This window comes from Mobula hypostoma, chromosome 17 (genome assembly GCF_963921235.1).
Source record: "Mobula hypostoma chromosome 17, sMobHyp1.1, whole genome shotgun sequence".
Lineage (NCBI taxonomy): Eukaryota > Metazoa > Chordata > Chondrichthyes > Myliobatiformes > Myliobatidae > Mobula > Mobula hypostoma.
In genome coordinates, this window is record NC_086113.1 from 40382803 (window position 1) to 40408031 (window position 25229).

General features: G+C 39.9%; 1 protein-coding gene across 13 annotated transcripts in view; it reads right to left on the reverse strand.

The window, feature by feature from the left end:
- LOC134357955 (aryl hydrocarbon receptor-like) overlaps positions 1-25229 on the reverse strand; it is a 196967-nt gene that overhangs the window by 24651 nt on the left and 147087 nt on the right. For 12 of the 13 annotated variants that reach the window (XM_063069776.1, XM_063069766.1, XM_063069763.1 and 9 more), the window contains one exon: positions 9173-9262. The exons of the other annotated variant lie outside the window; for it this stretch is intronic. In XM_063069776.1, coding sequence (XP_062925846.1) covers positions 9173-9262 — 90 coding nt within the window. The remainder of the gene's footprint in view (positions 1-9172; positions 9263-25229) is intronic. 13 annotated transcript variants of the gene reach the window in all.

The window sequence follows — 25229 nt, forward strand, 5'->3', positions numbered from 1 at the left end:
TCTCAATTTGCCCAACTCTTAAATCCTCCAAATCTCGGGTCTTTCCTAGCTTCACATCATTTTTGCTGCATCTATGATAAAGTGCAGAGCTCTTTCCATTCATCCATAAAACTAATGAGAGTGTTCCTCAAGGGAAACAATACAGCGGAAGTTCAACGCATGGGCCCAATTCTGTCTACCCTAATTAAGTCAAAGAGAGAACCTCACTGATAGAAATTCTCACAGATGGTGAGTGACTTAGAACCCATGCAGACAACCAAAATATATTTAATTTGGTGAGTTAATGGAGACGGCCGAATCACTTTGACCCAGCACTAATTTGCAATGAGAAGACAAAGGTCAAGCAAGATCCATAGTGATTAAACAGTGGCCTTGACGAACCTGTCACAAGATTGTAACTCTGGCACTGTTCTGAACGAGTGTAGTGAGGCAAAGCCATGTGTAGCTGCAGAGATAAACAGATTTGAAAGCGTGTAGAAAATAGCATATCAATGGAGATGGCTTCAGAAAATGCCGGGATGTTTGGCTAGTGTATAACAGATGGGCAGATGGCAGTAGCAAATGGAGGAGCTTTGCTGTTGCGCCTGACTCATTTAAATAAAAGTAGGTTGAAAGTCATGATGGGCAGCAAAGGCTGCTGCTGGTATACCAGAGCTCACCCCACAGACACACTAACAACATGCTTTAATTGTAGAAGAAAAGGTATAGAGCGTCAATGTTTAATAAAAGGCACAGATTGCAAGGAAGGATAATATCAGCCAAGTGGGTTCTCTAAGAAGGGATAATACTGACAGGAGCAAACTACAGAGAAGAACTCTCTATGGTACTGAGACAAGTAAACCACATGAAGAGCAAATCTGAAGCAGTAGCAATCCCACTGTGGTATCAATAGGAAAGGTATCATTTTTAAAGTGTAATGTCCATTCTATCAGTGTACACTTTTACGTAGCTGATGACTACTCTATCATGAGTAGAAGTACGTATATCACTATGCAGAAGTCATCCCTATGCCTTCTTTATTTCCATTCCCCACCGTTATAGTTCCTCTCTTATCACCAGCTGATAGAATGGAGTTAGTGCATGTTATAGCCCATTAGAGATCTGGCATGATATTGGACCATGCAAATAAGTGTTGAGCAAAATGCAAAATACTCAGAGAATTTAAAGAAGAACACCTTCAGAATGGGCACTGTGTAACCATGTCTAAACAAGCTTCTGGAACAATATGAAGAGGTGCTGAAAGACTCCCTTATTGGTATTAAGGGGCACAAGGACTAAATACCTATTCATGTGCACCACTCCATGTGTAGAAACGGCCACAGGGCCATCGCAGTAAGGCCACATGGACTCTTGGACAGACAATGATGTTGGTGGACAGTCATTTAAAGTAAATTGTGATAAAGCACATAGGTCATCAAATGTACAAGAGAATAATTTAGATCCATTGCTTGCAATGCACGGTCTTCACAAAGATGGGCAATGGATAGAGTTCAAGTTTTTTTTTAGTTTGAGTAAACTGTAACACAAAATAGACTGAAATATTGCCTCACAAATTAACATCAAATAGGGAAGCAGATAGATCAGTATATAGAGTGGAGGATTTACTGATATGGCAACTCCAGGGAAGAAAAGTAAATATTACAATGAAATATTAACTCACAACTTTTCTTCTGAGCTATAGCTTGAAGCCACACTCGACTACAGGGCACACACCTGGAGAAGTGCTGGTGCACAGAAGACTCAGCATGCATCTGAGTAAAAATTCATTTCAATCTGGAAGGAAATGTAGAAGGAAGGCAGCTAAAACATCACACCACGTGCAATAAAGGAAGAGATTCGCATTATGTGATAAGATTTGGCTGCTGACACTTCTAGCAGGTCAGAAGTAGGAAAATGAGGCATTGCAGCAGTTATCTTGTAAGAATTAGTGAGAGGGTCAGCAAAGTTCTTGAGGAGCACAGCAGAAATATTCAAGAGAATAATGATAAAGGTTGTGCGCCAACATCGCAAGAATACTGAACAAGGTTAAAAAATAGGAAAACTGCAGTTGTCGAAGAGTCAATGCAAAACAGAGCTAAAGTTTGAGAAGTGACCCCTCAATGAATCCAGAGACAGAAGCCACATCAAGAAAATCTCTAGATACTCTATGTCCTAGATCAAAACAGCTGACACCTTTGAACTTTAAAAGATCAAAGAGAACTTCAAGGAACTGAAATAATTAAATTTATAAAATTGGTAAAGTTGTTAAATTAGTTAAATCTATTTTTGTTAAAAGAAGTACAGTATACATACATGGTGTGTAAATGTGTGTGATACCAAATGCACAACTGATCATGTGTGTCACTATACAGCTATGCATATTCTAAATCTAAACAGAACCTCACATTAACCTGGCATACTTTCTAGAGGTCTTCATGTTTCCAGCATATTATCCTGCATACACTGCAAGTAACTAAATTAAGAACTCAAATATCCTACAACTTTCTGTGACTGGCTATTGGTGATTATAAATGACTCCTCTGTCTGCTGTTGGAGACTTTAACTTGCCATCTCACTGGTGCCTGAATGAATTTCACACCTTCTCAGTAAATCACTAATGGCTTTAGATATTCCCACTGTGATAGCCACCCAAATACAATGAATACTCACCCTGCACCCACCCCATCTTCCCGCTGCCATAATAGTGATAGTCCCTCTTGTACTTACCCACCACCTCATCAGTTTCCACATCCAATACGTTATCATCTGCAACTTCTGCCATCTCCAAAGGAATCCAACCACTAAACATATTAGTACCTCTCCCACCTTCGCTTTCTGTAGGAATTGCTCCCTCTGCGATTCCCTTGTCCATTTGTCCCTCCTCATTAATCTTCCTCCAGGTGCTTCTACCTGCAAGTGGCCTAAGTGCTACACCTGCCCATGTACTTCCTCTCTCACTTACATTCAGGGGCCAAAACAGTCCTTCCAAGTGTGGCAGCACTTCACCTGCGAATCTGCTGGGGTCATCTATTGTCTTCAGTGTTACCAATGCGGTCCCCTCTGCAAAGGTGAGACTGCTTTCTCAAGTATCTCCGCTCCATCTGCCACAAGTGAGACTTCCTGGTGGCCAAGCATTTTAATTCTGATTCCCGTTCCTGTTCCAACATGTCGATCCATGGTCTCCTCTTGTGCTAAGATGACACCACCTTCAAGATGGAGGAGCAACACCTTATATTCCATCAGAGTACCCTCCAACCTTATGGCATGAATACCATTTTCTTCTTCCGGTGAACAGATTTCCTCCCTTCACCTTCCTCTATTCCGCACTCCGATCTTTCACTTCTCACTTGCCTATTACTTCCCCCTGGGTCCCCACTTCCTTCCCTTTCTCCTATGGTCCACTCCCCTCTCCTATCAGGTTCTTTCTTCTCCAGCCCTTGATCTTTCCTGCCACCTGGCTTCACCTATTACCTTCCAGCTAGCCCCCTTCCTCTCCCCACATCTACCCCCTTCCTTCTCAGTCCTGAAGAAGGACCTTGGCCTGAAATGTTGACTGTTTACTCGTTTCCATAGGTGCTGCCTGACCTGTTGAGTTCTTCCAGCATTTTGTGTACGTAGCTTTGAATTTCCACAATCTGCAGATTTTCTTGTGTTTGTAAGTACAATGAGTATAGCATTGACAATGGTGGATAACCATAGATTCAAATGTCACCATACATTAGGACATAAATTAGGAAGGAGAAGGTTGTGTGAACTGTAGGTTGAACACTAAAGTTAAAATTAAGTTAGGGTCCGAACTGTTTCATTGAACTGCAACATTCCGATACATCAGCTCTCTTCCTGCTGTGAAATTGGCAACTGGCCTTCCAGAAACCTAGAGAGTCAAAATCATAAGGGAAGAAAAAGAGGACAACAATGGGATCTGTACAGCTTCCAGATGAAACCCCCAGTGTTCCTACAGGCTGTGTAGGCAGGGTTTAACCAGGGCTTTTATAGAGTCACGGAGCAACACAGCATGATACAGGCCCTTCAGGTCAACCAGTCCATGGTGACCACGTTGCTCACAAAACCGGTCCTAAATTCCTACATTTGGCCTATATCCCTCTAAGCTCTGTCCGTCCATATACCCATCCAAAAGCTCCTTAAGTGATAATATTGTACCTGGCTCAACCATTTCCTCTGGAAGCTCATTCCAATTACTCACTACTGCATGAAAAATGCTGTCCCTCAGGTCCCTGTTAAGTATTTTCCCAACTCACCATAAACCTACACCCATTAGTTTTGGACTCCCCTACCCTGGGGAAAAGGTTGTTACCATCAACATTTTCTATGTCTCTCATCATTTTAAACATATCTAAAGGTCAACTCCTCATTCTCAAATGTTCAAAGGAATAAAGACGTAGCTTGGCCAGTCCCGCCCTGTAACTCTGGCCCTTAGTTCTGAGCAACATCCTCGTAAATCTTTATTGCACTCTTTCCACTAATTGTAACTTGTTTTAATGATGCTAATTAATTCTGATGAATCACATAGTTTTCTAAAATTGCTTTGAGGTACCAGAATCTACAAAATCATAAGGGAGAAAGAACTATATTTACATACAGCCCCTCATAACTTCAGGATGTCCCAAGTATATTACACTCATGGAAATAATTTCTAAGGTGTATTTATCATGATAATGCATGGTAGTCAATTTTCAACAGAAAACTCCCTCAAAAACAATGGTATATTATTAGAGAAATTGGAAGACAAATATTGAGATTGCATCTTGAAGAAGTTCCTCACATTCCTTCATATAATACTGTGCGGTCAATATAAGGCCTTGTTTTAACTCCTCTGCAGCTGTGTGAAACATCCGTGTTGTTCCAGGTCTTTGGTTAATGCCAGTAGAAAGGGCAATCAACAGACTGGCTCAGCCAGTTTGTGATTGTACACTTAAACCTCCCTTTAAAATATCTACTGCATGTGACCTTTTATTGACAAATAGGTAAATACAATGGCCATTTACTGGCATTATTTCGCATTTACGTGAATAACTTCCAACTATTGAATGGCTCTTATTGTTGCATAAACAATAAGTGGGATTTGGTACTTGAGCAACCTGCCAGACATATTTCTTTCAGCTGACATTGGACCAAGCAGACTTTGGATCTGCCTTATTTGTAGTATAATTTTTGTTATAAATGTTCAAGAACATGAGCTTTTTTGGCATTGGGGGGAATGGGTACTTGGATAGGTGGTGGCAGGGGAAAGATTGAAGGAAAACATTTTTTTGGGGAGCATACTCTCTGACAAGATTGGTCTGGGACTTTCTTTGTCAAGAAGCATCTTTTATTGATGAGGACAATTTGATTTGAGAAGGCCACGGTGGAATGAAGAAATAAATTGAATTTACAAAGAATCTTTCATAGCTTCATGAAGTCCTAAAGCCAATTATGCACATTTGAATGCATTCTCTGTAGCTAAATACCGCTTTTTCATTTTATAGTGACTAACTCAGTGGTTATAATCGCAGAACAATATCAGAGGTGGTAAATCATAAATCTATGATGGTCATTTCTGAAAATTAGATGACAAATTCTGGTAATTTGTGAGAAACTGTCTCAATGAGTGCCAGAAAATTGCACATGTTTCCCCCTTGCCCTTCAACAAGTCACCATCTCTTCCTCCCTCAGCTTATATCTCACAGCATTTCTGCAGTACTGTACCTGGCTGATCCTAATGCCTTCAGGACACCAAAGGTCAATATTGCTCACATTCCAGGAATAATTAAAAATATTAAATTCCTAAAATTCACTTAGAAATACTATTGAAAAATATCACTCATATCTAATTTCAACCAAATTTCTTGAAACATTTGTTAGCCACCTTGAGGTAGCTGGGAAGAGATTTGGAGATTCAGGTGGTGAATTGAAACCAGAAAATCAACGGCACCTTGATGTATGTCTGCCATTGTGTGTTAGAGCCAGGGTACTTCATTAACACAGTGCAATTGAGAGCCTGATTTAAAATTTATCTGCTGGTTTCCCAGGCCTCAGGAAAAACAGCACCAAAGCTGCCAGCCTAGATGACTTTTTTTTAGATTCAGCAGTGCTTCAGGTCAGAAGGTATATGAGGGCTTTTCCTAACCTGTACCTGTCTCAGTGACCCTCTAAAGAATCCTTCAGCCTCCCTTCCACTGATTGTGGGCTCTTTAGCAGTTTCAGACCTTCCCACAAAGCTGCAGCTTGCTCCATGATCATTACTTATACCCTCCTATCCATCCACCACAATCATCCGTCCAGTCTGCAGGTCATAATTCCCTCCTCCCACCTTCCACAGATGATCCTCCAGGTCCATCTGCAGTGTCCTGCTGCTAGCTTCCAGCAAGCAGCCTGTTACGTTGTCAATTCAGCTGCTGGCTGAATTAGGAAATGAAAGGAAAAAGAAAAATAAACTACTGTTGTTACATTCGGCAGAACCCCAAGCTTAAAGCCATTTCTTTCAGTCCACTCTTCTACATCTCCTACATATCTCTGCCATCTTAAACATCAGGAATGTAACACACACAAGCATGTCATTTGGCTCATTGTGATGGCAGCTCTATGTCCTTGTAGAAGGCAAACTTCTCACTCTTAACCAGTTTTGTACTGATACAAACACTATTCAATGTCACAGGGTTAAATTTGTTAATAACAGGAATTCTGCAGATGCCGGAAATTCAAGCAACACACATCAAAGTTGCTGGTGAACGCAGCAGGCCAGGTAGCATCTCTAGGAAGAGGTACAGTCGACGTTTTAGGCTGAGACCCTTTGTCATGTCGACCTCTTCCTAGAGATGCTGCCTGGCCTGCTGCGTTCACCAGCAACTTTGATGTGTGTTGCTTAAATTTGTTAATGTCTGCTTTATGAAGTAGTTCCCAAATTTGAGCAACTTTTAAAGAAAACATGACTATTTTATTTCTTAGTTCCAAGCTCTGTAGATATCTGATTCTAAGTGTTCATCTTAGAGCCTATTGTAATGGAAAATTACTTTTATTCCCTGGAGCAAAACATGATAACTATCATTTCTACATTGCCCGATGTCCCTCTGGAAGTTTGACCAGTTACTGGGCTCATGGGATGCCATTATTCCTTTGGCAGTGCTTTTTCTGGAGCATTGTGGGACTTGAACCACATTGCCTGGAATAATGTGGTCTTCTCAACCCAGCCTCCAAATGGCATACCTGCCATTTAAGTCAATTACCCCATGATTAGCTAAATCCAGTTCCGCCCCACATTTCCAAACATTCGTAATGTGGTTCCTCCAAACACATTCTCTCTCATCATCATCTGTTCCTCACAGTGAGACTCCCTCTGGTTGCCACAGCACCCCACCCCACCCCAAACATCCATCAGTACCAGGGTCCCTACACCTTCAACCACATTCTGGTCATCATCAATTCTGGGTAGAGGCTATGTTTATTCCTCCACCAGGCACAGCATCATTGTGGGGCCGCCTGCAATCACATCTCCTAAATCTGCTCTTAGAACATAGTACTAGTTGGCCCATTATTTGAAGGGGTGTCATGTATGGTGAGTTGAACAAAGTTTTTGTCAGTACCTCCAGTTGAACTTTGTCTTTTTGTGTGTTTCCCTCTAGCTGTCAGCCTGTGGTTTTGTATTGCCATGTGCTCCTGTCCCCACTCCTGCTCTACTCAGGCCCCTATATTACTGAGTACTCTGTCTCTCTTCTGTTTCTCATTATTACCTGTATTGCTGCCACCTGTGTCTCATTGTGCTCCACCTATCATCTGCCTCTCTGTTAATTGCTCAGATTATTTCAGTCCTGTGTTTTCACCTGTTTGTTGCCAGATTGTGTCAGTGAATTTTCATCAGTCTTTCCAGCATTTGTATCTGTACTTGTTTGTCTGTTTGTCTGTCTGTCTGAATATTGCCTCTGCCTGTTTCCTGATTCTGGTTTTTGGATTTCTCTGGATGGTTTGATCTCTGCCTGAATTTTGATGCTGACTTTGTTTGCACCTCAGGATTTGTTATTCAAACAGTACTGGGTCTGCAATTGGATCCCTGCTCCAGTGCTCTGACAGTTTTTTCATTAGATGATCCAGCTCTTTCAGACATTGGCATCTTACTGGCATGCCCATTGTCAGTTAAAAGAAATATTAGTTGCATCTAATTTAGGATGATTTCCCAGTATTATTTAACCCTGACATTAACCATTCAAGCAGGTCAAGGCAACCATGGACAGGTCCAGATGATCCCCAGCATGTAACAATAATCCAGGCCTCAGATGTCTTGTGAAGGATTTTTAATGTCTGAATAGCCCATGAAATTCACCCTCATGTATTTGCAAATGAACTTTGTATAACAGACATAGGACCAATTCAGAAGGAACAGCTAAGGATTATCCTCTTTAAAACTTCCTCAGTGTTCCTTTCAGAGGTTGCTTGTCTCAACTGATGAGCCTTGTATTCAAGGAATGGAAGACTCGAAACTCAAAGCAAGAAGTATGGCATCAGCTGCATTAAAGTTACATGCTGAGATATTCTTTACCTTGGTGCACTATTTTGTCTGAAAGATACAGTTTACATTGAGAATCAGATTTTCTGTGGGCTGCCTTTATGTAAAGTGTACATAGAGTTACCCAAACATAGACAGTCCTGTCAAAGCATATGCAACACACCACTCAATGTCACAGGATAAGTGAGGCAAATTTATTGTGACTCGTAGAGAATCACCTCATTTGATCCATAGCCAAGTGTTCAACTGCATAGCTCGTTCCACTGCTCTGTCCCCTTTAAGATTAATCCACATCTCTCTCCTATTCTTCACCACATTCTGTTCCATTGCACTAGGTTATCTTGCTGATCCTCCACCACTAGAATGCAGCCTGATCCATATCCTGCCCCAGTGTTTCAACTTAATTTTTGTCGCCCACTAATGAAGCTCTGAACCTTCGTATACCACCCAGCTCCCCACCAACCACTTTCAAAAACCACTTTGCCCAACCCACCTGACTTCTCCAAAGTTGGTGGCAAAAGTAGAGGTGAGGCCTTTATGAAATTGTGGAATTCCTGTACTAAAGTGCATTGGTGGACTTTTGGACAATGGAATATTGTTGCAGGCTGCACATATGCAAAGAGAAAACATGGGTCCCTCGGGTGACACTACTTTAATGTGCCTTTTAAGGTGCAGAATAATAACTGGGCTCCTTACCTGATGAAATCCCAGGTAGTCGATAACTGTGGGAGACACGTAAAATACCATTCCATCGGTACTCACCACCACCACAAATCCATCCAGAGCCTGAGGAGAAGGAAGATGAAGCTAGTTCAATAGAATGTTGAAATTATTGGCAATGGTTGTGTCTTCAGCTGCAGGAACACTAAACCCGGTTAAAGGATGCACCAATACCTTTAAAAAATTGGAAATAGAATCTCAAGATGTGCTGATGAGGGATCGTTTAACAACTGGAGATTATAGAAGTCAATGAGATCAGCTCATAGACCTCAGCAGGAGAAGAAGGCAACTGATTGACAATGGAAAGCAGCACAAAACATAACTTGTTGAGGCACTAAATCCAAACTTGGCCATTGGGTCCCCAGTTTCAATCCTGATTTCTCGTGCTGCCTATGTGGAGTTTGCATGTTCTTCCTGTGGGTGCATGGGTTTCCTCAGGATGCTCAGGTTTTTATCCAAAGATGAGCTGGCTGGGAGGTTAATTGGTTGTTGTAAATTACCCGAGTGTCAGTGGCTAGGCAGAGAACCAGAGTGGAGTTGATTGGAATGTGAGAGAGGTGGCTCACAGGAACATAAGTTGGGGAATGCGTTTGATGGGATTGTTCTGAGATCCGGAAAAGACTAAATGGTGAAAATAGGAAAAATATAATACCAAAGTATTTCCCTTTTAAAAACACTGAAATTCAAGAATACACTATTTATAATTTATACAAATGGTCTACCATTGTAACCAGCCAGTGAGCTAAGGAGTGAGTATTGTTTTGTTTCACCCACTGGAGCCTTCTCATTTCTCAACTAGAAAACCCTGCAGTGCGCTCCTGGAGAAAACAATGCACTTTGAGAGGAGCTGCTCCTTAGCGCTGGGTGGCAGTAAGCAATACTGCAAGGCGGTTTGGTGAAGAGAAGGGGAGCATCTTCCAGTAACCGAATAAAAATATTTAACTCACATTGCTATTTATGAGAGCTTGGCCTCACCAGAATCAGGTTTATTATTATGGCATGTGACATGAAATTTGTTAATTAGCAGCAGCAGCAGTTCAATGCAATACATAATATTGAAGGAAAAAAACAAAACAAAATAATAATAAATAAATAAATATATCAATTACAGTATATGTATATTGAATAGATTAAAAATCGCGCAAAAAACAGAAATAATATATATTAAAAAACTGAGGTTGTGTCCAAAGGTTCAATGTCCATCGCTAAGTGTGTGCCTTCAGGCTTCTGTACCTCCTACCTGATGGTAACAGTGAGAAAAGGGCATGCCCTGGGTGCTGGGGGTCCTTAATAATGGACATTGCCTTTCTGAGACACTGTTCCTTGAAGTTGTCCTGGGTAATTTGTAGACTAGTACCCAAGATGGAGCCAACTAAATTTACAACCCTCTGCAGATTCTTTTGGTCCTGTGCAGTAACCCCCCTCCATACCAGACAATGATGTAGCCTGTCAGAATGCTCTCCACGGAACATCTAAAGAAGTTTTTGAGCGTATTTGTTGACACAGCAAATCTCTTCAAACTCCTAATGAAGTATAGCCGTGGTCTTGCCTTCTTTATAACTACATCGATATGTTGGGACCAGGTTAGATCCTCAGAGATCTTGACACCCAGGAAACTCCACTCTCTCCACTTCTGATCCCTCTATGAGGACTTATTTGAAATAGTGGCTGTGTTTGAAGTATCATTCATTGACTGTAAAGCACTTTTCTGAACTGACATCTAATGTAAAGCTCAGAATGTTGTGGTATTGGATTGGACAGTGGCTAAAGTTCCTGCTAATTGGACAGAATGCTGTAATATGTGGATAGCTATGAAAACAATAGAAGAAATAATTAACTATTTTTCTTTTTCCTTTTCCTCCAATATGCACTGGAATTAGATACTAATTAACATTTTCATCTTTGATTTGATGTTAGTAACCAAACAGGAATTCTATAGACTTGGAGAATGGATCCCATTCCAATGTTTCTCTCAGCAGAGCGTGATCTGTAAGTCACAATGCCTGTGACATAATTTGGTATGTTTAATACTACACTGGAAATTCATCCATATACTTCCAGCCATGCATCACCTTTGCTTTGATCATGTCATTTCATGTGCAATATTCATCTAGAAAATTTGTGCAGAAAATTGTAGCATACATATTCATGAGCAAATGTTAATGGACGATCGATGATCATTCCTGGAGCAACCATGTTTTATAGGTGTCATGCTGGAAAGGTTTCTGTACTGGTAAAGTCCTTTGACTTATTTTTGCATCCAGGCCCAACCTTGCACACAACTTCTAATGACCACAACTGATCAGCATCCTAATCCAATTCTTAACACCACCTGACTTTCATTCATTCCCACAAATTTTTGACCACTACCTCAAACTCTCGAACACGATCCTTGGGTCACAAGCACCTGCCCCACTCTCACAGATTCTCAAACTATATCTCCAGTCTTGATTATGAATGCTGGATTCCACTCATGAACGTGCAGCTACAGAGATCCTGAGCTCTGATCCCTACACTGTCAAGCAAAATCTTGATTGTACTCCCAGCACTATGTATAAACTAGTGGCTCCATTAGCCTCAATTCTAGTCGTCACCACACTTAAAACTAACCTTTATTGGATATAATTCATCTTGAGAGGTCAAGGAAGGCAGTATATAAAAGCATTCTTCCTTGTACTGTATTGCTGTATAGGGCAATACCAAAGCAGGGACCTGAAAACATCTATCCTGAGTTGGTTTTGTCATTCTTCCAGCATTCAGATTATGGAAATCTTAAAATTTAGTTTACTATGGATCATTCATCACATCCAATAATGCTAATATAATTCCTTTCCAATAAAGTCTATATTCTATGTATAATGTATGTCAAACATGATTTAACACACACATATAAAATATCATTCATAGAAGCTACGATATTTCCATCAAAAGCACACCTAAAATTTTTTTAGAACTGCAGAAATTTTAAATTTTTTCCCCTTAACTCTGACAACTTTTTTAAATTCAGTTAGAACAGTTGCATTAGGTCAACGTACAAATAGTTCAGTAGCAATGTGATACATCCATAATACCGGGAGGAGCCATTTATTAACCCAACATTTATTAATCCAACCTCCCACTCCCACACAAGTAATACATGTTTGATGTAATTCAATAATAAAGTAAAACAGCCGTAAGCCATATTTTTACAACAGGACATCTAAATATAGACACAAAAAGTGCTGGAGGAACTCTGCAGGCCGGGCAGCATCTATGGGAAAGAGTAAATAGTCGGCGTTTTGGGCCGAGACCCTTCCCAGCCCGGAACTTTGACTGTTTGTTCTTTTCCATAGATGCTGATTTGCTGAGTTGCTCCAGCACCTTGTATGTGTTGCTTGGATTTCCAGCATCTGCCGATTTTCTCTTTATTGTGATCTAAATATAGAGCTTGTTTTGCACACATTTAAGTGCAAATTCAAACCTGTTCCCCAAAGACGTATTTTTAAAAGACAAATGAACAGGGATTATTATTAACAAGGTAAAGAACAAAATTCTATCTCATTAAAATGCACAGTTTGAAATTTAGTAAGGGACTTGGCTAAACATTGTGTGCATGTCTGTAAAATGATACACTGGTTTTAATTAAATAGAATTACATGGAATGTACAGCACAAAAACAGGCAATATAAGTTTCCTCCAACATTACCTGTATTCCCTCTATACATTTATCCCTTATGCTATGTGAGCTGACAAGTGGGAGGATTCACGCAAAAAATGTTTAATCCATTCCTCTCATTGAAAAGAGCATGCAGAAGAACGATAGGTATGGAAATCGTGCTGAAAGTGTAAAACAGACCAGATTTGGCACTGATGTTCCTGGGCAGATGTTGCCTTTACAGAACTTTCTGTGGAGGCCCCATGAAATGGAAAGGTAAAGTTATAAAGCATAGCACAAAAAAGTGCAGATCAGGGTAAGAACTCTGAAGTGACAAACAATTCTGATCAACAGTTTGATTCTGGAGTATGGTGGAGGGCTACAATCTTGTTTTATTTTGAGCATTCTGCATATTCATAGTCCTTTGTGTAATGCCGTGGTTAAGATTTCCACTGCTATATTGTAGGTATTTCATTTTAGCAGTTCTGTAAGACCGGTCTGTTCTGCTTTCAACCTGTTTGGGTTTGAGCAGAGATAAGGGGTCTTATTGTTCAACTTAGGAATGTGGTGTCCAGGGCTGGATTTAGTGGGGCCAGGGCCCCTGCCGACACCGTAAAATGCTGCTGAACAAGAGCAAAGATCGTACTGGTCTAAATATCAAAGCTGCGGACCAAGACATTGGTTTACTACAATACGTAGGCTATAAACTTACAGGGAGGACAGAAAGTAATGCAGATTCTTAGTTTGAAGGACAACATCTAAAGCACTCAAAAATTAACCTAGGCTTAGTTGGCTTAGTAAAGTTATGAGGGAGACGAAGTATGATGTATCCAATCTTAAATCTTTATTTAGCTATTGTTGCACATACCATAGGCCTTATTTCTCAAACAATGCCAAAGCATTTTTATCTGGTATTTTTCTCAACTGTGTGTTCTGAGAAAGTAAAATGGAAAAGAGAGACAAAAAGGCCAAGAGAGATGGCACTATGGCAAACTCGGAAACTTGACAATACTCCAACAATCTTTTTGAAGAATGAGATCTAGCACATACTAACCTATTGCTGTACTGTGTGGCTTGCAGAGTAAAGACCACTTATTATTTACTAGGTTTGTAAACAGTCAACTAATAGCCTATTGCCACAAAAACAGGGACAGCACTGACATACAAGTCTAGATATTTACAAAGTCAGATGCTTGTTTTTCAAAATTAAAGCCTAGTTCTTCTGGATTTCTTCACAGCAAAGTCCTTGATCAGATCACTAAAATCCAGTTTCCGAACAAGATGACTTTCAAGTGACATCAGAGTAAGATGACTCAGCCTGTCCTGTCCCATCGTGGATCTGAGCCTATGTAGTTGCCGTTATCAGGCCTGCCAAATATGTCACTGGAGCCAGTCCCCTCTCGACCAAAAACTTCACAACCGCCAACACTCTTCTCAATACATTGGTCCAGTAGACACAGTCTGACTTGAACTGTTTTTACAGTTCTGTATCTATTCTTCCACTGTCAGACGCTAGTGTAGCGTAGGTCAGAATCGTTTTCACAGTTTGCTATTTTCATGCTCTCCTATGCGCTCAGTGACATGTTTCCAGTCGCTAAAGCCAGTTTCGAAGCTGGACTGACAGTTACCATCACTGAAGATGTGGCATGCAAAACAAAACACACAGCCGGTGGAAAGGGAATATAAGAGCCATTGCCTTGATATGTACTCACCATTTATGAGCTTGTGTTTGAAGTGAAATTTGGAGAAAAAAACGTCTCTGCTATTTGTATACTCGTTCTGAAGCTTTGATATCCACATACTTATTCTAGCAGGACTCCGGCCCTTTCTTAGCCCAGTATGCTCGGACTGAATCATCTAACGTTTCCTTTCCCCAGCGAGCAGGATCAGTGCTGTAAGGACCCTCAGTAGCAGTAATATTAACATTAATGACGACCCGACTTGGTTTCTCCGGGGGCCTCTGTGGTCGGGAATCCCAAAGTCATGCTCTCTACCTCTTCAACAATTGCTGCTGACTGTGGCAAGGACAGTGGTCCTGTGCTAATGCTGGTGCTAGATCTAGCTGTTGAACAAGTCTCCATTTGTCCACCGGTCTCAGACTGTGACAAGAACAATGGTACTGCTGCATCATCGAGAACAGGGTTAAAAAATTCCGTCAATTTCAATGTCTTTTTTAATGCTTCTTTCTCACAGTCCTCTTTTTCTTGTTTCTTTTTTCTTTTCTGTGCTCCACTCTCATATTTTTTTTGTCTGCCATGGTGATAGCCCCTCTGCAGCTCTGGCCCCTGGGCTGCAGCCCAGCCTAAAGTCCAGCCCTGGTGGTGTCAGCCAATCAGGATGGTGGAATTGGGAGAAGATTCTAGAGAACACTGGGCAGAGAGGTTTTGTGAGGGACATTGGTGTGGGTCAAGGTCTTTTTAGGTGGGAGCTGGGAGAAGACAGGAGGGAAGATGGCTGAGGATGCCGTCCCTGTTGCACAAGGTGCTTTGTGCAACTGAATGGCTTCAAGGAGGAAGGACCAATACTCCTGTGGGAGAGCCTGATTATTCGAGATGGATTTCGGGTGACATTTGGAAGGTGGTGTGTGCTTTCATGCAGACTGAGGGTCCAGCGTGTGAGTTAGAGACAACTTCAAGATGAGATCCAACTTATGTGTACATTTGACTGTTGAATTATAATGGCCCTTTTTGCTTTTTCTTTCTTTTGGTTAAGTTAACGTTCATAAGTATACTTCCTTTATAATTGCTTGCAGTGTATGATCTGTTATTTCTTGCTGATGGGCAATTACGGGGGCAGTAAAGCACATGGCATTCACACAACCCGGGGTTTTGGGTGGGCGAGACATTCCAACCTCCCGGGTTTGGCAGGACCAAAGTCGTATATGTCCTAGATGTATGGAGCCCGAGAAAGGTGGGTTTCTTGCTGCGGAGTCCAGTGGCTGTTAGTGAGGGGCTAACGAGCCACATTTCCAGAGACGCCCAGTAAAAAGGGGTTTTATTCGCTACAAGCAGTTCTGGAGTCTATGATCTATTTGAGCAACATGAGACAGCCATTTCATCAGATTGTTAGGATGATGGATGCACCATTGGAAGGATCCACTAAAAAGGTAGAAGGTGAAATACTCACATGGGGTACTGTAATTAAACCATTTCTATCAGGTTCAATGATGATGCTGCATTTGGTGATACTGCTCAGATCTTGGTAAAGAATGTGATGTTTACCTGATCTCCAATGGTCAAGGGACTGAACCAAGCTTAGACCGAATTGGACATTTCAAAAAAGTAAAAGTTGCAATGTGGAAATGATTCCCAGGTTCTAATGATCCCATGTGTGATGTTACTCCAGATTTCAGATAGCAGTAAAGGCAAAGTATGCCATAATTGTCTGAGAAAAGTAATGGTCAAAGAGCATGCATTGATAATAATCTAGGAAGGGAAGGGACTTTCTATTTGTAAAAAGGAGAGCAGAGAGGAGAAAAGGCCTGTTTTTCAAGCGAAGATAAACTGGAGGTCAAAGTGCAGGATAGAGTGCAAAGTAAGTTATCAAGATGGAGAAACTTAAAAGGATTCAGATTCAGATTCAGACTGTTCAATCTCATCATGGTGCCTTGGAAATAATGGGCAGATTTTTGTTGAAAGTCTTGGTTCCTATTGGTGATAAAAAAGATTTTATTAGATTTCACCCATGTACACATACTGTATGTATGTAGGAGATTAAGGCAAATTCTCCACATATATATATATAATACATGGATGGATTCCTATACAGTAACAACTTCACCAACCGATTTGACTGGTCGTGGGGAACTAATGTCCTTGGTAAAACGGGAGCTCAGGCGGTGTGAGGGGAGGGGCTGGAAGTGGTGGGAAAGTGGTGATGCCCCAATAATTCAATACTTTGTAACCATTCAAATAGACCCTGGAGTATTTTCCTGTTGATGAAGTCTATCTGTGGACTCTGCTATTCTTTACATATAAAAGCCGTGCACTTATCTCCTGTTGTGCTGTGGTCACTGCATGCTCCAATAACAGAGAATTTGTTCCTAAGTTCTTTTCTTTTCTATGCCAAAAAGGCCAATGCAGATAAAGTGATTACCTTGCCAAATGCTAGAGTTCTGGCCACAAATGCTAATCCTAAATTCGTCTTGGCCTCGTTGTCCTATTTCCTACCTCAAGGCTATTTTAGTTGAGAAGATTTAAAAGTTATGGTTTTTTTAATACTTAGTTCACAGAAAGTTGGTGTTATTGACAAGCCTGTCCTTTTTTTTGCCTTCAAATGAAGTAGCATTCAAGCTCATTTCAAACTATGGTTAAAATTCAGCCATACAGAGGCCAGTGCCACAAATGGATCAAAGAGGTATTCCACTAGATAGCATTCTGTCTCCTAACTTTGCATTTGAAACAAACTTTCATTTTGAATATTTTTATAACTATTAATTAAAAATGTCCAAATAAAATTATCCATTCTAATACCCCTAGGATTTCAGCCTGAAGCTGTTCAAAGCATTGTTTGTGGAATAAGTCTCAGGAATAATCTGGGAGACTGGTGATAGTGCTTGCACTGTAGGTGAGATTGTCAGTGGCCGAGAAAACCAAGATAATATGCAGTTATTAGGAGACTTAATAGAAGCTGAAAATAGTCAGCATATCAGGTGGCACCCGCGAAGAAACAGAGGTAATATTTCTGATCAACTACATTTTTGATTAAGCATTAACTTTCTCACTCTGCAAATGCAGCTTACATGCTGAGTATTTCCAGCATTTTCGGAATTCATGGACCCTCTTGGGTGGTAGTGGAGGAAACGTTTACACAATGAGAGGTAGGGCTCTAGTAAGTAATGAGGAACAGACAGACCTTGGTATACAAGGCCAAGAGAATTGAATTGAATTGACTTTACATCTTACATCCTTCACATACAACGTGCAATCAAAGTAATTTATAATAATTTATAATAAATAGAACAGTCAATGTAACATAGAAGTACACTCAAATCAGCGTGAGTTAATCAGTCTGACGGCCTGGTGGAAGAAGCTGTCCCGGAGCCTGTTGGTCCTGGCTTTTATTCTGTGGTGCCATTTCCCAGATGGTAGCAGCTGGGATAGAATGTGGCTGGGGTGACTCGGTCCCCATGATCCGTCGGGCCCTCTTTTCACACCTGTCTTTGTAAATATCCTGAATCATGTGAAGTTTACAACTACAGATGTGCTGGGTTGTCTGCACCACTCTCTGCAAAAGATGCAGAGGAGATTGACCAAGATGCTGCCTGGAATGGAGTGCTTCACTTATGGCTAGAGTCTGGATACACAGTGGATTCCGGTTAATTGGATCATCAATTAATCTGGGCAGCCACTTATTTGGGACAACCCTTAAAGAACAAAAACTAATTGGGAAAATAGCTGGATTCTCTCGCTTATTTGGGACACCATGCCACTTAATGGGCAGGAGACAGATGCTGGACAATTTTTAATAATGTCAGTTGCATGTACTTGAGTTAGTTACTACACCATGCTTAAAGCAAACAGTTTTTAAATAGCATTACTTGTGCATGTTTGTGTTCAAAAAACAATGATTTCTGTCACTGATATTTGGTGAGACATAAGCAGTAAGATAATCCAGAACTGTTTTATACCTGCAATTTTAAGCATTCAGGCTTGGAAATGCCAGAAATGGCCGGGAGCAAAAATGAAACGCTTTCACTAGTTCAAGAAAGTTAGAGAACTGTGAAGAATTTGAAAGTATCGACAATCATCTTGAATGTTACAATGAAAATAAAGATTTGGAGGATGCAATCATGAAAAGCATTTTATGAAGGCAGTCCATTATCTATATTTAGTGTCAGTACCGATTTTGTTCATTTTCGGTGTACACTAGATTAATTCTTCTGTCGATAACTATTAGAAATTAATATATAGTTTTATAGTATTGTGGTAGTACTTATAGTGTTCTATAATTTGTTACTCGGTTGAACAGTAGTTCATCTTTCTCATACTTTTATAACTATCTGCATGAAATTTCGGCTAATTGGGGAAGTTGTTTAATTGGGCCAAAATGTACTGGTCCCGATGTGTCCTAATTAATCAGAATTGACTGTACTTACTTAGGTTTTTTTCAGAGTACAGCAAGCTGAGGGAGTTCCTGAATGAAGCTTTGATAGCATAGATAGGGTAGATAGCAGGATTTATTTTATCCCTATGACAGTGGTGTCAAAAACAAAAAGAGATAGACTTAGGTTAAAGGGAAAGGGTTAGGATAAGATCTGTGGAAGAATTTTTTTCATCTAGAAAGTGGCTTGGAAGCTGGAACACATGGCCTAAATGTGTGGTGAAGGCAGGTACACTCAAAACATTGAAGAAGTAAGTGAATTTCCAAGGTATATAACGCTTTGGCCCAAGTACTGATACATGGGATTATTGTGGAATGGTGATTGATGGTTAGCATGAACATGTTGGGCTGAATGGCCTGTTGCTATGTTGTATGATTCTATTACTCTATTATGCCTGAATGCAGTACTTCTTCCAATCCCACTTACCTTTAACCTATTTACTGATCTGCTTCCCACTTCTCTAACTTGGCATTTTGCCAGCATCTTCCACCTTAATTTCAACCAGACTTTATATTTTCTGTCTCACTCTTTCACACGTTCTTTCTTAAGAGTTAGTTGTGGGTCAGAGCTGACAGTTTCATCACAAAGATAATGTTCAAGTCACAGTTGTGGAAATTTCTGAGACTTCAATGTCGATTCAGAGAAGATTCTGCACTGTTGGAGATATCAGCTGTCAAATGAGATGTTGAACTGAGATCCCACCTACCTCTCAGGCTCATTAAAACATGTTAAATGTCCTAGGGTACTCCTTCTTCATGATGCAGGCCTGAAATTATCTCTTGTCTAATACCACTGAAGAAATTAACGTTGCTTTTTTTTCACTGTGTAAACTGGGATCCTGCTACATACAATGATTACATTGCAACAGTGATTATATTTCAAAAATGCCTCATTGGCTGAAGATCAATTTTGAGCTTCCTGAAATGGCATAGGTGTGATAGAAATGTGCATTTTCTTTATTGAAATATTCTCTAGGAAAATAATAGTGGGCATTGTGAAATTTCTTAATCAATATACCTTTAAGATTAAAAGAGCTGGTTTTTGCAGGATTTCTGATGTGTCAAGAAATATTAGAAGCATCTGATAAAAAAAAGAGAAAAAAAATCCATTTGACAGGGATGTAGATGGGATTTCCTGAAATGGCTTGCTCATAATATTTTTTTCTCTCTGTTTTAGCAGGAGTTGAGCCAGCTAGTCAGGACTTCAAAGCTATTCTGCTAGAAGGTCAGGACATATTAAAGAAGAGCTGTTCCAAAGAACATTTCTCATATTAGGCTTTCCTTTGAATAAAAGTAGAGGGAAAATATCACTGGCTTGGTGGCCTCTGGAGTATTGATTTCCATGGTAACTCCAGCCCAATTATCAAAGCCTCCAGTCATTCCCTGCTGTGAACTGCTTTTAAGTCACGCAAGTTGGGCATCACATTCCCAGGGTCAATTGACTTCTGATTTGCTTGGAACTGTTTCACTTAAGATACTGGACTGTTGTTCCAGCTTACTCATTGATTGAATAACTCGAACAGTGGAGCTGCAAATAAGGACTTACTGACAGGCTTTGCAAAACTAACACCCAGAGAACATGCTATCAGTTATATGATTATCCATGAAATGACTCATTCAATAACTTAACTAACAGTGAAGCATGAAGGAGCATGAAAAACTGGAAATCAATGTTCTCTCAGCAGTCAGGTATTAGCTGACAGTATTCAAGCTTTTATTGCTGTTTCCACCAATATCCCTAATTTCCTCTCTCCATCTCCCCAATGGGCGATAGCCTATCCATACACACACACTTTTTAGCAAACCGGATCAATAAATGAAGATCGAAGTAAGTGCAGATACTGGAAATGTAAAGAAAAGCAAAAAATGTCAGTAAAAATCTAGTTCTGATAAAGGGTCTGTTTCTCTTTCCGCAGATGCTGCTCGACCTGTTGAGTTCATCCAGCACCTTCTAAGTCTATACCACCAGATCAATGGTGTTGCGAATTCTCCTGAACTATCCAGTCGAAAGCAAATAGTTATTTCAAGCTATATTTACACAGAAAATTATCCATTAACCATCATTGTATATGTCATAATTGCCAATTTTTGCACTGCTCCTATTTGCCAACAGTCCTTGGGTTATTGCAACAGGCCCAGAGTCAATGCAGTGGGTGTAGGATGATAGAGGTTGACGAGTAGGGGTGGTCTGTGATCAGCAGGCAATAGCACACGACAAGGCTTCAAATTTGTAGGATGTGTGGAAACAAATAATTTCTATATAGACAACACAATCCCAATTACCACCAACTTCTTGACTGTACCAGTGTTCCAGGAAGGCAGATCTTGACACGAATATGTGTGAAAACCTGATTTGATACCAGTACTGCCATCCTCCAGCTCTTTGCTCGAGTTGATGTTATCTCATAACTTGCCGATTAGCTACTGTATGCCTAAAGTGGGGCAATGCCAAGCAATATTTCCACTGAGCCATATAATGAAATATAAGGTTATAAAAGGGACACACACAAAATGCTGGAGGAGCATCAGCATATCCTGATGAAGGGTCTCGTCCTGAAACATCAGCTGCTCAGTCTTTCCATAGATGTTGCCTGGCCTGGGAAGTTCCTCCAGCATTTTGTGTGTGCTGCTTTGACTTCCCAGCACCTGCAGACTTCCTCGTGTAGGTCATAAAAGGGTTAAGGCGAAGCTGAAGAGTGGACAGGGAGTTGGAGAAGTAGAAGCTTAAGATGAGAATTCCAGAATCAGACAGCTTAAGAACTGGCTTTAAATGGTGCATCAGTTATGAAGGAATCTCAGGATAGAATGTATATGGTGGCTTATACGTGCTTTGATAATAAACTTACTTTGAATTTTTGAACTTTAAGTTAAAATCAAAATTTGGGATGGCAAAATTGAAAGAGAACAACTATTATGGAGAATGTTAGTGTGGGAGAGGATTAATAAGGAAGTGGGCAAAATCCATAACTGGAAGCCTAAAACCTGAGACTTTACTCAGCTGAAATGCAATGTAAATCAGCAGACACAGAGTTGATGTAGAACTGGACTTTCAGTTCTTTATGACTGGAGGACAGTTTTCAATGGCCTTAAGGTTATGGAATGTTAATATAACAAATACTTCCATTTAGTCAAATCCAAAGGTTATAAAGCATAGATCAGGCTTTCAGCAGCAGATTTGAATTACATGGAGTAAGTAGTGTCAGTGATGTTGCAAATAAAAGATTAGAAACTCACCCTGAGGCCGACTATGACACAAAGGCAATGTATTTGTTCTTCTCATTATCTAATGAAGGAGATTTTTTCCTTATACACTTTATATCTTTGTCATAAAACAAAACTGAGTGTCATTTATTTTTAGATTACATTGCCATACTTTCCCTCTGTTGAATCGGACAATTTAATTCTTATATTAGACTGTTATTTTCTTTGCAGTTTAACAATTAATTATCTGCTTGTATTTTAAGTAGTTCTTATATGCATGTAACAGTTTAATATGCACCCTAGTGATTGTACTGGTATAATTCTGGAAAGCAGAGGAAATTTCTTTGTTCTGCATTATTTGAATACATGTTATCTCATTGGTTAACTCTTATCTACAAATTTGAATGGAACATCCCTTATCGATATAGTATGAAAATAGCTGACCACAAAGCAGCGGCATCTTAGTTCTTTTGTCTCTCACTTTGCTTAGTAGACTTCTGTCACTGTTTGTTTCCATTTTTCTTTGGTCTGTCAATGCTTAATAAAATGATTGTGAAGCACCAAGTTTTGAGCCTCTTTCCTGACTTCTGAAAGAACCTAGGATAAAACATTAGAATTCAACTCCTCTTAAAGATAAGGTGCATCATTTTCACTTCCCTCCAGGGCCTCACACCTTCAAACATTGTAACGTCCTCCACCCTTATAATCTTCTGAGATGTCTGTTTTCCTCTATTTCTGGCCTCTTGAGAACTCTGCAACATAATTGTGTCAGCAATACCTCAGTGGCATTACTCCTGCTGTAAATTGTAACAGTATGAGTTTATCTACAATGCACAAAACTACTTGAATGGTCTGCTCTTAAGCAGGTATTTCACTGTATGGTTCAGGCTGAAACATTATTCCTTCCATTACAAAATCCATGCTCCAGGACAACATCCATGCAGCATCAATCTGCAGGCCATGACACTCAAGGACTTTTTATCTTTAATATATATTTTTGTAGCCTTGTCTTTCTGCTATTATAATTATATGTGCTATATGTTCCTTGTGCTGTTGGTTCTGTGTTTTGTACCTTGGCCCCAGAGGTACATTGTTTCATTTGGCTGTATTCATATGTAAAAATGACAATTAAACTTGAACCTGATTAATCAATGAAGTAAATGAAAATAGTAATTTAGATGAACATCAACAGTGCCGCACACAATTTAAATAAAGCTTTGTAGAAGTACAGTAATCAAATGATAATTTATTCTGATGTCTCACAACATTCTGATGATTATCGAGACACCAAAGACTTACTTATAAGTCTTAGCTGGTTGAAATGTGGAAATGATCAGCTCCTTATTTTAATCTGAGGTAGTTCTTCCAAAGGAAGACATCATAACATTAAAAAGATAAAGAACATCAACTGTGCTTATAAAAACCCTTTCTCCACCTCCATTGAAACATATCTTCATATTGATCACGGGTGACAACATGAATGCTGAAAAGGCACTTTAACGTGGAGCACAACCAATGCTTAGTGTTCAGGTGTTCTGTATAAGCTACTGTTTTATTCACTTTTAATCTGTGTGCTCAACTTTTGTTTATTTATTAGACTTAAATATGGATTAAAAACTAGCTGTTTTCTTGGATTTTTTTTGCAAATGCTAATAGTAATTGTTTTTGAAAATTTCCCAGCTGAGCAATAACCAAGGTCAGTTCCAATTTTAATGAACTAAACTTCAACATCAGACTTTGATCTCTGACGTGTCATTTCTCAGTCCATAACTTTAGCTGACATCTTTTGTATAACATGTTAAACTTTAGGTGAAATATTTTAAAGAGCATGGTTGCTTGTTATGTATCTTAGTCAATAATAAAAAAGATGTCATTGAATAGATAAAAGTAAATTGTCTTCTAGTAAAATAATGACAACATTGCAAAAGCCTGGCTGGAAAATACTTTGGCATGTTCTGAAGTCATGCAACATGCTCTATAAATACAAATCTTTATTACATTCCTTTTTCCTTTTGCACGACTCTATTTTTTTAGAAATGCCACTGATCCACAATGACTCACTTACAAAGGAGAACAGGAAACATTGGGTTTAATGCATTCCACCAACCTCGAGTCTCTATTTAGGGCAGCAGGAGATAAATTAAAGAAAATTCCCATTTAAATTGAGCCAAGAATTCGCTATTTGTAAAATGTTTTGAACTACCTATCTCTTTGAAATGACTCGTGAATGTAAATAAAGGAAGAAATCTTCAGCTTTATTGTTCTTAGCAATGTGGAGTCCGCACCGGCCAGATGTTTCCTCATTTTGTTGGTGACACTTTGGTATCTGCCATTGGTGGCTGACAGGAAGAGATTCAGCACAGCATATTTTGTTACTGCCTTGCTTATCCCTCTGAGTTCTGATTGAGTGCACAAAGATCTTCAAGAAAGAATATTACTCCCTGCAGGTTTAGAATAAAGATTAATCAAATTTCTTTCATCCAAGGCCATCCCCATTTAGAAACATTTGGGTTTTGGGTGAAAAGGCTAATCCTAAGTAAGTCAACAGAAACAGGGAAAATTACAATTAAAACAGATTTGATAGGAAAGATACCCAGAAATCATTTGATATGATGGAAGAATTCATGGACATAAAAAAAGAGCAGGGGCAGGCCATTCAGCACCTCACCCCTACATTACCATTCACACGAGTAGGCTGGTCCCCCAGTTCTGCACCATATTCCTGCTCTGCCCCATACTTCTTGATGCTTTTTGCATCTAAATATATTCAGTGACTTGGCAGTGATTTCTGTGTCAGAGAACTCCACAGGATGATGAACTCATAGTGAAAAAAATCTCGTTAAATGTCACACACTCCCAAATGTCTTACTCCATATCCTAAGGCTGTGAGCTCTTGTTCTAGAACAAACTTACCAACCCCAGCCAATGAGAATATTGAGCAATAAACCATCTGTTGGAGGAACTTAGTTGGTCAAGCAGCATTTGTGAGCGGAAGCAAATTGTTGCTGATTCTGGTTGAAACTCAAAGCATGGGAAGATCAGATGAGGATCAAAAGGAGTGAGAGAAGTGGGGTGGGGGGAATAAGGGGAAAGAAA